We start from the raw sequence: 12,430 nt of genomic DNA, 5'->3' as shown, positions 1-12,430 counted from the left end.
CTCCACCCCATCCCCACTGGTGTTTTTTGCACGACCGTCCCTGGAGCTTCCTTGGTGTGGGAACCTGGCAGGTGGGGGACTCGGTTGCCCAGGTGTGGCCTTCGAGATCCAAGGCAGCCTCTAAGGAAGGCCAAGGCTGTGGTGCTGAAGCCCCCTTGGCTCCCCGTTTTAGGAAATCCACAACTCTGGGGCAGAATCAGCAGGTCAATTGTGGCCGGGGGCTGTGGGGCACCTTTACAGGTGGACCCTTCTGAGGAGAGAAGGGGGCCACTCCTCTTGGGTCTGGAGGGGAGGCGGGAGGAGTTTGGTGCTGCGCTAACCAAGAAGAGCAAAATGGGCAGACGGGGTGGGAAGGGGTGCTGGCGAGGCAGGAGGATCTGAGTGGGGATCTTGCGCAGCAACGCTCCCTCCCGTCCCATTTTCACAATATTTTGAACGCTCAATTGCCTGACATTCTGGGTTTGCACTCGTCGGCCTCATTCGAGCAGAACAAACACGGGTTGTTGCCACCCGAAGAGCTGGAGTGCCTGTGTTTTCAGATCTAGGTCAGTGAGTCAGGAGGTCTGGTTGGCATTCCCAGGTTGACTCCTGATCCATTCCTCTTCTCCCCCCCCCGCCCCCCGCTAGCAAAGAGGAGGGCGACTTGGGGGATCCTAAACCACCCTCGGATTTGGGGGGTTTCATCGGCCTGCTCCTTTGGCACGAAAGAGGCCAGCGGGGTGTCTGTGCCCCCCACTTGCCTTCCAGCCAGGCTCTTGGGGACGGTGGGCTCTGCCTGAGGGTCTCCCCCTGCCCTTTGACTCATCCAAGCTCTTCCCCTCCCCCCTCCAGTGGGTGCTGTCCTTCGAAATCTTCATCCCTCTGGTGCTCTTCTTCATCCTGCTGGGGCTGAGGCAGAAAAAGCCCACCATCGCGGTGAAGGAAGGTAAGTGCCTGGCCGCCGGGAGGAATCTGGTAAAACTGGTGAGGCTTCCCCGAGGGCCACAAGCACAAAGTCCACAGGTGAAGCCTGTCACCAGTGGCAACCAGGCCTGCCCGGGAAGACGGAGCCGAGGGGTTGCCGTGCCCTGCAGTTAGCAAAATATCCCTGCTGACTTCCTCAGCTCCGAGTGGCTGCCTGGGAACTAGCCCACCTGGTGCAGAAACTCCTACAGAGATGCGATGGGCAGCCTCTTCCCAGAGCCGCTGCCCCAGCCAAGCCAGCTGGTTTCGGGGGGCCCAGCATCCCACAGGGTTGCGGCTGCTCTGCTGGTGATCAGGGTTTATTTGAAAGGAGCCAAGCTCCTGCAAAGGCAGAGGGTCGTAACTCTTAATTAAGCCCCATTGGAATCAGGAGCGAGCAGCCTTTAGGTGCCCGTTGGTAATGCCCCCCCCAGCCCACCCTCTTTTCTTTGGTACCCCCCCACCCCATGCCCATGGGAAGCTGCCCAGGCTGCCTGTTCTGCTGTCTGAGGCATCGCCACGATCCGCCCCGTTTTGCTTTGAGGTTTGTTTTTCTTTGGTTTCTGAAACATTTTTTTTCTTCTTCTCTTCCCCCCACTCTTATTTTTCTTTTCTTTTTCCCCTGACCTGACTTCTTTCTATCTTCTTTTGCGCCTGTGTTTCCTCTAGTCTGTAAGTTGGTTTTCTTTGGGCTGAGGCCACGTCTTTGGGGGGCTGTTTGCCCCCCCCCCAGTTGACTAACGTTGTTTTAATACCAGCTTTTTCCCATCTCCCCTCGCATTTGTAGCCCTCCCGGTCATGGTGGCAGGTAACGGTTGGGGATTGGTGAAGGGGTATAAAATCCTGTGCAAATTCGGAGGCCCAGGCCCATTCCCGAAGGCCATCGCTTCCTTTGCAGCTTTGGGAATTGCAAAAGCCTTGAAAATGCCCCCTCCCAAAAAAGGCCATAAAGAGGGTTATTTGCCACCATTGTGATCCAGCCCCCTCCTAGATTCATATCTAGCTTACTCCTTATTTCCCCACCCCCCAATTCTGCTTTTTTTCCTGCAGTTGATCAGGGTTGGATCCTGGCTTAATTCCCTCCCGCCACAGCCCCTCCTCCCCGTCTTTTTAACTTGCCCTCTAGGATGTGACTAACCGGTTGGCCAAAGCCATCTGCCTTTGGCCGGGGGGGTCAAAGGTCACTGGTTTCCTGGCTTCTGAGGTTCTGGGTGGGTCACCAACTCAGGCGCTTGCAGAATCTCCAATGCCCCTGGCACCGAAGCATAGAAGAGTAAATAAAATTAGATTTCAATGCTTGTTTGTTTAGAAAGTAATCGTTCTTCTGAGTAAACTTTTCACGGAGTGAAATGATTGGAACAAGCTGTACCTTTTGGAATCTATGGAGATCCTGGAATTCAGGCTGGACATTTAAAGTCCAACTTTTTAAAGTCTGCAGAAGGGCAACTATTAGCATAACTTTAAAGCAAAATTATAGTGTGTGTTGTTTTTTTTAATTTGGGTTATGGCAAATTTATCTTAGTGGGTTGGTCTTAAACCTTGTAACATTGGGGAAGGTTTTGTTTTGGCCCCAAATTCTACTTGGTAAGGAGCTGCAAGCCGCTTGGAGTTCTCCCTGGAAACAGACGTGATGCCAGCTTGGCTGTGGGCAACGAACTGGCTTCTCCATGCTCCTTAGGTGCTGGACTACAATACCCATACCCCCTGGCCACGTGTCGTGGGGCATATGATCCAGCACATCTCCAGGGCATGCTTAAGCTCCAAGAAGGGGGAATCTGATGGAAGGACCTCTGATCTTTAACCCTCGGGACCGTCCCTCTGGCTAATTGGAAGAGACTTCCCCCAACTGATCTGACTTTCACCTGCTCTCTGAACTGGTTGTTCGTCTTCTTACACACCCTGTCAGGTTTCCAGCCACCCCTCTTTTCTCACGCTCTTCCTTCTCTAGCCTACTACACCGCAGCGCCCCTCACCTCGGCCGGCATCTTGCCCGTCATGCAGTCCCTGTGTCCCGACGGGCAGCGCGATGAGTTCGGGTTCTTGCAGTACTCCAATTCCAGGTGGGTCTGCACTCCCAGATGCCTGATTTCTGGTATTCTGTTGAAAAAGATGCCTTGCCACTGGAGAGAGGAGCTTGCTGAGGCAAAGGGGCCTCCTTGGCCCAGCCAAGCCACCCGGATCCCTTCAAGGAAGCGTCGGTCACTCTTCCAATAGCAAGGGGAGAGTTTTGGCTGCAGCCACTTATTGCTAGATGGGGGCCCTGGGGGAGGGGGCACAAAGAGCTGCCTGGTGAGCTGAAAGCTTGGCATTCAACAGGAAGAAAGGTGTGGTGGGGCAGCCTGAGTTGGGAGGGGGGGTTTCCTGTCCTTGTAGTCTTTCCAGAGAGCAAAGGTGAGTAGGGCTGGGCAGATTTCAGCCTCTTTCCTCCACCAACCCTGGCAAGTGCAAAGGACTGAAAAAAGCCAGAGCCCCTCTCAGGCTGTGCCCACCCCCATTCATATATGTCTCTCCCCCCCCCCACCCCGTGGATCTTTCCTGCAGGGTGACCCAGTTGCTGGAGCGGCTGAATGAGGTGGTGGAGAAGAGCAACCTGTTTGACCCGGATCATGCTGGTCCGGAAGAGGAGTTGGAGTCTCTCCGGCGCCACCTGGAGTCTCTGGGCAGCAGCACGGGGCCCAGCGCCGTGGAGACCCACTTCACCACCCAGGCAGGTGGGTGGCAGCTCTCCCCTGTGGGAAGGGGCTAGGCCAGGATGCAGCTGCTTGCCTCCTCCTGGTTGCTGAAGGTTGCTGTGTTTGGGGAGAAGCTGAGCTGCTTCGCGCCTAAGGGTGGGCTCTCTTCCTGCTTCTGCTCACCCGCCCAATCTCCCCCTCCCCATTTATCCTTCTTTGGCAGCCCCCACCTTCTCCCTGGACTCCGTGGCCAAGGACAAGACGGAGCTTCACCGCTTCCTCATGCAGAACCTCTCCTTGTCCAGCGAGGCGGTGGGGCTGCTCACAGGCTCCAGTATCAACCTGAGAGAGGTTGGTGGGGCAGGGGGCAGTCAGCTGCAGGCGCAGTACCTGGAGGGACAATCGGGAGCTTCAGGGGGCAGTTGCCAGGGTCAAAGGTTGACCAATCTTTCCATAGGTCTACCGGCTCGTCTTTGGCGTGTCTCCCGGCTCTGCTGATGGCTTTGGCCCAGCGGACAAGCGGCATCACCCGGAGGTGAGATTTCCTGCAGCCTCTTGTTGCTGGTCATAGCAGGTGGGGATGGGGAGGAGGATGGAGGATGGGCAAGGGCCTGGTGGGGGTTGATGGATGGGCTGCTTCAGGAGGGGCAAATGGATCGTTCCTGTTTGGACCAAAAGCCCAGCCCATCTCTTCAAAGGCTTCCTTGGAGGTGGGGAATTGTGAGTACCGAGGCAGGGAGGGGGGCAGTTGTGTGTAAAAGAGAAGCCGGAGAGACGGAGGAGCGTCAGCCAAATTCGGAGGGTCTCCACTCTTCCCCTCCCCAGAGAAGCTTCCTGGGCAACCTGAAGATGATGGAAGATGGGCTGGTCCGGCAAGCGCTGCGCCGCCCCCCCAAAGGCGCCCAGCGGAAGGCCATCCTCCGGCTCTTCTCCCACGCTTTGGGCCTGGCAGGCCCCGTGGCAGAGCCCCCCGGCTCCGACAGCCCCCAGACCTTTGTGAGGGACGTGGAGGTGAGGAGGCCAGGAGGAAGCCAGCTCTCTGACTGGGGGCTTGGGGAGGGGGCTTCAGGAAGGGTTCTCAGAGGGGAGGCAGGAAGGGGGCAGCCACCCGCCTCCCCCAGCCCCAACAACCCTGCTCTGCCATCATGGCTGGTCTGCTTGCCTGGTGGTCCTGACATGGCCACTGGCTATTCCTTCAGTGACCACAGCTGCTTCCTCCCCCCCCTCAGAACATCCTTTTCACCCCCCCTGTGCTGGAGAGCCTGACGTGTCGCCAGAGCCAGGATGAGCTGAGGCGCATCCTGGCCATCCCAGAGAGCCAGCAGCCTCTCCTGCAGGCCTATCGTGCCTCTGTCTGCAACCGGAGTGCCAGCTTGCGGGCCGACTACTTCAGGCAGCTGGCCGTGGAGATGAAGGACCAGCTGGAAGCTCGCAAGGTGGCTGAACAGGTGAGGTGGGCTGGGCAGATTCTTCTGTGGCACCCCGGCCCTTGGGCGTCCTCCTCCTGCCCCAACAGCCTCACCTGAGTGTCCAGTGCAGGGCCTGGGTGGGAATGAACTGCCCAGTGTGATTGTTACCCCGAAGGACCTTCCGAGGGGCGGAATTTCCTGGGTTGCAACCAGATCTTTGTTCCTGCAGCTGAAGCTGGACGAGGTGAACCACACCGTGGCCCAGAGCCGCCTCCATGCCCTGCTAGAGGACCTGATGGAAATGGAGAAGGTGCTGAAGGACCTGGACATCCTCTCTGCTCTGGCCAAGCTCCTCCCCAAGGGGGCCTGTGCCGCGAAAGCGCCCCCCACCGCCCCCAACAGCACCGGCTCAGCTGTGAACTTCACCTCTGGCACCAATTCCAGCTCTGAGGAGGGCAAGGCCGAGAGCGAGACGCCAGCCGAGGACCCGCAAGGGCAGTGCTCGGCATTCGTGCAGCTCTGGGCCGGCCTGCAGCCCATCCTCTGTGGGAACAACCGGTGAGGGTCCCAGGGGGGCTGTGCCTGGGGTTTGCTTTGGGGTCAGTGAAGCGCAGGCGGGTGCCGTTGACCTTCAGAATCTCTCCCCTTAGGACGATTGAACCTGAGGCGCTCCGGCAGGGGAACATGAGTTCTTTGGGCTTCACCAGCAAGGAGCAGCGCAACCTGGGTCTCCTGGTGCACCTCATGACCAGCAACCCCAAGATCCTGTATTCGCCCGTTGGCACCGAGGTGGATAAGGTCATCTTGAAGGTGGGCAGAGCGCAGGAACGGGCGGCTTCCGCATTCGAGTCTTTGCTTAGCCGATGCGTCCAGGGGTGCCTCCCTCCCTCTCCTCAAATGTAACACACACACCCTTGGCATGTTGTGTGGTTGACCCTCGGAGAGGCAACAGGCTGCCTGGATGCCAACTCCAAGAAGAAGCGACACCAAAAGAATCATAGCTAGCGGAGTCTCCCTGGTGCTCCAAGATGCCAGCCACTGCCCTGCCTTTCCCTGAGTGGCAAAGAGAGTTCTCAGCACCCAAAGGAAAATGTCCCCAGATTCCCCTTCAATACCCCCCTCCAGCAAGGTCCTTGGGGTGTCCTGCTTAATGCCCCCTCCCCCTGCACGACAGGCCAACGAGACCTTCGCCTTTGTCGGGAACGTGACGCGCTACGCCCAGGTCTGGCTGAACATCTCTGCTGAGATCCGCGGCTTCCTGGAAGAGGGCAAGTTGCAGCAGCGGATTGCCTGGCTCCAGCAGGTATGGGGGGGGGATTGGCTTGAGCCCCCACACCCGCCCAGGGCAGCAGGGAAGAGGGCCAGCAAACAGGGCCTGAATTCCGCCTAGCCCAGCTGAAGCCAGAGAGGAAGGGGCTGCCCACTCTCACTCCCTGCTCTCTTTGGGCCCCCCCAGATGGCGGCAGATCTTCACAGGCACCCCGAGATCCTGAACGTCTCTGACAGCACCCTCTTCCATAACTTCATGGAGAGCAACTTGTCCCTCTCCAACACCAGCACGCTTCTCCAGCAACTGGACACGATCGACAATGCTGCCTGTGGCTGGATCCAGTTCATGTCCAAGGTGGGTCTTGCTGGGCCTCTTCTCAGGCCAAAAGGGGAAGGGCAGGGGTGAAATGCTCCCGGTTCGGACCGGATCACCCGATCCGGTAGTGATGGTGGCAGGTGGTTTGGAAAACCAGTAGCAAAAATCCCTGCCCTCCCCGCAATGCCCAGCTGAGCTGCATGATCATCAGAGGAGTTTTTTGTTTTTTTTTTTACTTTTAAAAGTATTTTTTCTTCGGCGATTGCTATAGAAGCTGAGCATCAGGGCCGGCAGGGACCGGTCTCCTCCGTCTTTGAGTGGGCTTTGCTTTCCAGAGAGTGGGGGTTTCCTGTCTCTCTTGCCTGGGTTTCCTAGGATTGGGGGGTCTCAAAACACTGTCTGGGGGAAACTTAATTTTGGGGTGTCAAAGTGCCTCCCTTGCATCACAAAGGGTTCCCCTTTTCCCCCAGGTCAGCGTGGACATCTTCAAGGGCTTTCCGGATGAAGAGAGCATCGTGAACTACACCCTGAACCAAGCCTACCACGACAACGTCACAGTCTTTGCCAGTACGGACCTGCCTTCCCCTCATCGGCCTCCCTCGCAGCTCTTCTGCCTGAGTAGCAGAGCTACCCACTGGAGCACTGGGGGTTCTGGGCGGGACTGGCCTTCAGTGTAGCCAAGGGGGAAGGGTTTCTAGAGGGGGGCTGCTAATGTTTTGGGCTACAACTCCCATTATCCTCTGGATGTCTTCTCCTGGTGGAGGAGGAATGGTGGAGCCAGTGGCTTCAGCACTTTGGACAGCTCCAAACTGATTATCCCGTATATTGCAGTTTGTCAACCTTGTCAAGTATAAGATGTGTAGGTGTCAACTCCCAGAATTCTGAGAGGATCAGCCTGCTGGCTGGGAATTCTGGGAATTGAAGTGCACGTGTCTTAAAGAGGACAAGGTTGGGAAACAGTGGGGGGTTGACTTCCTGGTTGCACAACAATGTACCTTGGAGCTTTTTCTGTGCATAAGGCTAATGGGTAGTGTAGAGAGACAGAAATACGGATTGAGAGGCCACCGATTATTTTAGAGTAGATGATCTGCTGGTTGAATGCAACCTCCCAGAGCAGCACCTGACCTGCTTTGGGGCCGAGCCAGAAGTGTGCTGGCACTTTTTTTGCCTTCCTTATGGATGGTTTCTCCTTTTCTCCCAAAGGCGTGATCTTCCAAACCAACAAGGACGGCAGCCTCCCTCCTCACGTCATGTACAAGATCCGCCAAAATTCCAGCTTCACGGAAAAGACCAATGAGATCCGACGGGCGTACTGGAGACCCGGTCCGAACAACGGGGGCCGTTTCTACTTCCTTTATGGCTTTGTCTGGATCCAAGGTGAGCCCAGCTGGCTTTTTCAGAGCTCCCTTTTCCTGGCCCAATGTCTTTTGGAAGTGGTGCCCTTTGACTGTTAGGTTAATTAAGCCCACCCTTCAGTAATGCTTCCTGACCCTTCCTTTTATTATCATTGCGCTGAAAAGTCCAGTCAGCTCTGGAGGCCGGTTTGGGTGCCCCAGTGCTGACCTTCACAGCTGCAGGAATCGATGCCCTGAGAACCATCGGCATCCACTTAAGTGCTTCTCTCTTTCCAAAGACATGATGGAGCGTGCCATTGTCAACACCTTTGTGGGCCGTGATGTGGTGGAGCCAGGCAATTACGTGCAGATGTTTCCCTACCCCTGTTACACCCGTGATGAGTGAGTCCCCTTCTCTGTCCTGGGAGGTGGTGCTCCCTGGGAGAACAGCTCTCCTCCGGAAGGCCGGAGGCCAAGGAGAAAGGCTGCTGCCTGCCTGGCCCCCACCCTCTCTTCCTGGGGACGGCAGGGGGGGTCCTGGGCTGTGGCACGAGGCTCCCCTTTTTCCCCTCCGCCAGCTTCCTCTTCGTGATTGAGCACATGATGCCGCTGTGCATGGTCATCTCCTGGGTCTACTCGGTGGCCATGATGATCCAGCACATCGTGGCGGAGAAGGAGCATCATCTGAAGGAGGTGGGACGGGAGGGGTGGAAGGCGGCGGCTGCTTCCCAAGGCCAGGAAGGTATTCAGGGGCAGGAAAGGAAGAAGGAGAGCGGGGAAACAGGCCAAGGGAGGCTTTGCTGAAAAGCCAGAGCTGAGCTGGGTGCTGCAGCTGGGACCGTGATGGGAAATGGGGTGGTTGTTTTGGAACTGGGGGGGCAATCGGGGTAAAGTCACCCCCTCACCCAGAATGGGAGGCTCCGAGCAGGGCCCTGCAGGCCTCTCTGTCTGGCTGCAGGTGGCAGAGTAATGACATGGGTGCTGCGAGGAGCTGAGGGGGGCAAAACCACCTCCTGGAACTCTGGGCTGAAAGTGCTCCCGGGGGTGGGGGTGGGCTCCAGCTGTCCTGTCTCCATCTTTTCAGCCGTGGCACTTCTCAAGCTGGCATCCTCCCTTCTGTGGCGCTTCCCTGCAGAGCTCCTTCCTTGCCTCTGTGCCAGGAGGGCCTTCCCTTCCCGTTGCTGCTGGCGTGGCCGTGTCCCTCGGCCGCCCTGCTTAATGAGATCATGATGAAGTGCCAGGGCAGAGAGCCAGCCAGCCAGCCAGCCAGCCTTCGGGTGGGTGGCTGCGTCCCTGCCAAGGGAGAAGAGAGTTGGCAGAGGTGCCAGCTGCAGGGAGAGATTCCGTCCAGGCGGGCAGGCAGGCAGGGAGAGGCCCTCGCGAGAAGCTCTCTTGTCCGCAGCAATTTTGTCTCGGAAAGACGGCTGGATTCCCATCCATCTGAGCGCTGAAGACTCAAAATTTCAGAACTGGAGCAATTTATGACAATTTTGGGCCTAAAAACCGCCGAGAGGCACTTACTCCGGGCCTGATGCCTTGCCTGCGCCTTGCAGGTGATGAAGATGATGGGGCTGAACAATGCCGTCCACTGGGTGGCCTGGTTCATCACGGGCTTCGTCCAGCTGTCCATCTCGGTCACTGCCCTAACCGCCATTCTCAAGTACGGGAAGGTCCTCATGCACAGCGACGTTTTCATCATCTGGCTCTTTCTGGCCGTCTACGCCGTGGCCACCATCATGTTCTGGTGAGGAGGGAAGGCGGCCTGGTTGAACCTCCTCTGGGGGTTCCTCCTCTGGTCTACCTGGGTGCTGTTTTGCAAATGTAGGAGAGGTGTTTTCTTGCCTCCCGTGGAGATGGCTTGCTGAGCAGAACATGGGGCTCCCTCAACGTAGGGATGATGGGCTTGGGAAGCCTGCTTAGCTGAGCCCATTTTCCCCCATCCACTGAACTGCGGCCTGTCACTGACCTCTCCCCCTCTTTCCCCACAGCTTCCTGGTGTCCGTGTTGTATTCGAAGGCCAAGCTGGCCTCGGCTTGCGGTGGGATCATCTACTTCCTCAGCTACGTCCCCTACATGTATGTGGCCATCCGGGAGGAGGTGGCCCACGACAAGATCACCGCCTTTGAGAAGTGCATTGCCGTGAGTTCCCCAGGAGAGACGCAGTTGGGGCAGGGGTGAAATCCAGCAGGTTCTGACAGGTTCTGGAGGACCGGTAGCGGAAATTTTGAGTAGTTCGGAGAACCGGCAAATGCCACCTCTGACTGGCCCCAGAGTGGGGTGGGAATGGTGATTTTGCAATATCCTTCCCCCAGGAGTGGGGAGGGAGTGGGGATTTTGCAGTATCCTTCCCCTGCCACGCTCACCAAGCCATGCCCATCTTGCCCACCAAGCCAAGCCCACAGAACTGGTAGTAAAAAGAAATGGATATTACCACTGAGTTGGGGTTCCTGGCACTTGGGGTGGCAGCAGAAGCCTTGGGAAGATCTGGGCATCAGCCTGGCACAGCTAGGCACTCCCTCATCCCCTTGAGGAGTTTTTCACCCCCGTCCCTCTCCATTTCTCCCCAGTCCCTGATGTCTACCACGGCCTTCGGGCTGGGCTCAAAGTACTTTGCCCTCTACGAAGTGTCTGGCGTGGGCATCCAGTGGCACACCTTCAGCCAGTCCCCCGTGGAAGGAGATGACTTCAACCTCCTGCTTTCCATGATGATGCTGATCATTGATGCCGTGGTCTATGGGGTGCTGACGTGGTATATCGAAGCCGTGCACCCAGGTATGGGTTTGGGGGAGCTCGGGGGTCTTGCTGACTGCAGCCGCCACCCTCCAGGGAGGGTTCCTGCTATGCCAACCGCTGCTTCTGCCCCCAGGGATGTACGGGCTCCCTCGGCCTTGGTACTTTCCGCTGCAGAAGTCTTACTGGCTGGGGAACGGGCGCACCGAGGCCTGGGACTGGTCCTGGCCCTGGTCAAAGAGGACCCACCTGAGCGTCACAGAGGAAGACCAAGCCTGTGCCATGGAGAACAGGAGGATGGGTAAGGGGGTGGTGGGGCATCGCGGGAAGGGCTCCTTCTTTGCATGACCTTTGAAGACTCACACTGGCACACCTGGCCAGAGAGGTCCAGAAAGGCAGTGCTTTTTCCTTGGACAGACAGACAGACACACCCCTGTGTTCTCTGCTCTTTGTTGACCACTGCAGAGGAGAGCCGGGGCATCGAGGAGGAGCCCACCCACCTGCCCCTGGTGGTCTGCGTGGACAAGCTAACCAAGATCTACAAGACCGACCAGAAGCTGGCCCTCAACAAGCTGAGCCTCAACCTTTACGAGAACCAGGTGGTCTCCTTTCTGGGCCACAACGGCGCTGGCAAGACGACCACCATGTGAGTGTTGCAGGCGCCCCCTGGCCGGGTGTTGGGGGGAGGCAGGGAGTGGGGGGGGGACTCCGTCTGACCCCATCCCTTTGCCGCTTCCTCCCCCCGCAGGTCCATCTTGACCGGCCTCTTCCCTCCAACCTCCGGCTCAGCCACCATTTACGGCCACGACATCCGGACGGAGATGGACCAGATCCGGAAGAACCTGGGCATGTGCCCGCAGCACAACGTCCTCTTTGACAAGCTAACAGTGGAGGAACACCTCTGGTTCTACTCGCAGCTGAAGGGCATGGCCAAGGAGGAGATCTGCAAGGAGATGGCCAAGTGGGTGTCCCCCCCTCCCCCCTCCCCCAGGGGTCTTGGATCCCAGCTCCCATGCTCCCCAGCCAGCAGGAGCAGGCCTGCCCTTTCCTCCTCCAGCATCTCGGGCAGGGGGGAGCTTTGGGCTCAGACCCAGATTCCTCCCCTCCAGCAGATCCGGAAGAGGCTGGTCGAGTCTCCCTGGAGGGGCTTCCAAAATGAGCCCTCCTCCCCCTGCTTTGCTCCCCACAGGATGATCGAGGACCTGGAGCTGACCCACAAGTGCCACTTCCTGGTGCAGATGCTGTCTGGAGGGATGAAGAGGAAACTCTCGGTGGCCATCGCCTTCGTGGGGGGCTCCCGGGCCGTCATTCTGGACGAGCCCACGGCCGGCGTGGACCCCTATGCCCGCCGAGCCATCTGGGACCTCATCCTCAAGTACAAGCAAGGTGGGTCTGCCGGGCCCCTTTTTTGGGGGTGCAGTCGTGGCACCTAGCAGGCCCCCGGTCCTCTCCCACCGTGGTGGGCTCTTTGTGGGATCCCTCTGAGGTTCTTCCAGCCCCCATTTTTCTGCCCCCTCCCCCCCCAGGAAGGACCATCCTCCTCTCCACCCACCACATGGACGAAGCAGACCTGCTGGGCGATCGCATTGCCATCATCTCCCACGGGAAGCTGAAGTGCTGTGGGTCGCCCCTCTTCCTGAAAAGCACCTATGGGGACGGCTACAAGCTGACAGTGGTGAAGAAGCAGTCGGACAGCCGGACCAACACCGGTCAGTGGCCCCACCGGCCCTCCTGTGCCCAGGGCAGGGTGGGATCCTC

At 58.1% G+C, this 12,430-nt stretch overlaps 1 protein-coding gene across 2 annotated transcripts in view; it reads left to right on the top strand.

Moving 5' to 3' along the window:
• Positions 1-12,430, top strand: part of ABCA2 (ATP binding cassette subfamily A member 2) — a 33,038-nt gene that overhangs the window by 8,440 nt on the left and 12,168 nt on the right. The window contains exons 2-24 of one of the 2 annotated variants that reach the window (XM_058158930.1): positions 832-925; positions 2,891-3,002; positions 3,484-3,653; positions 3,838-3,965; positions 4,072-4,149; positions 4,440-4,625; positions 4,844-5,062; positions 5,253-5,581; positions 5,674-5,833; positions 6,198-6,326; positions 6,480-6,647; positions 7,079-7,175; positions 7,812-7,985; positions 8,242-8,344; positions 8,521-8,635; positions 9,496-9,686; positions 9,931-10,081; positions 10,510-10,714; positions 10,809-10,973; positions 11,138-11,318; positions 11,421-11,633; positions 11,862-12,058; positions 12,199-12,381. In XM_058158930.1, coding sequence (XP_058014913.1) covers positions 832-925; positions 2,891-3,002; positions 3,484-3,653; positions 3,838-3,965; positions 4,072-4,149; positions 4,440-4,625; positions 4,844-5,062; positions 5,253-5,581; positions 5,674-5,833; positions 6,198-6,326; positions 6,480-6,647; positions 7,079-7,175; positions 7,812-7,985; positions 8,242-8,344; positions 8,521-8,635; positions 9,496-9,686; positions 9,931-10,081; positions 10,510-10,714; positions 10,809-10,973; positions 11,138-11,318; positions 11,421-11,633; positions 11,862-12,058; positions 12,199-12,381 — 3,748 coding nt within the window. Of the gene's footprint in view, positions 1-831; positions 926-1,611; positions 3,003-3,483; positions 3,654-3,837; positions 3,966-4,071; positions 4,150-4,439; positions 4,626-4,843; positions 5,063-5,252; positions 5,582-5,673; positions 5,834-6,197; positions 6,327-6,479; positions 6,648-7,078; positions 7,176-7,811; positions 7,986-8,241; positions 8,345-8,520; positions 8,636-9,495; positions 9,687-9,930; positions 10,082-10,509; positions 10,715-10,808; positions 10,974-11,137; positions 11,319-11,420; positions 11,634-11,861; positions 12,059-12,198; positions 12,382-12,430 lie in introns of those variants that run through there. The other variant, XM_058158931.1, reaches the window with a different exon arrangement.

The sequence above is a fragment of the Ahaetulla prasina genome, chromosome 16 (genome assembly GCF_028640845.1).
Source record: "Ahaetulla prasina isolate Xishuangbanna chromosome 16, ASM2864084v1, whole genome shotgun sequence".
In the NCBI taxonomy this organism is placed as follows: Eukaryota; Metazoa; Chordata; class Lepidosauria; order Squamata; family Colubridae; genus Ahaetulla; species Ahaetulla prasina.
This window is presented reverse-complemented; position numbering and strand designations above follow the sequence as displayed.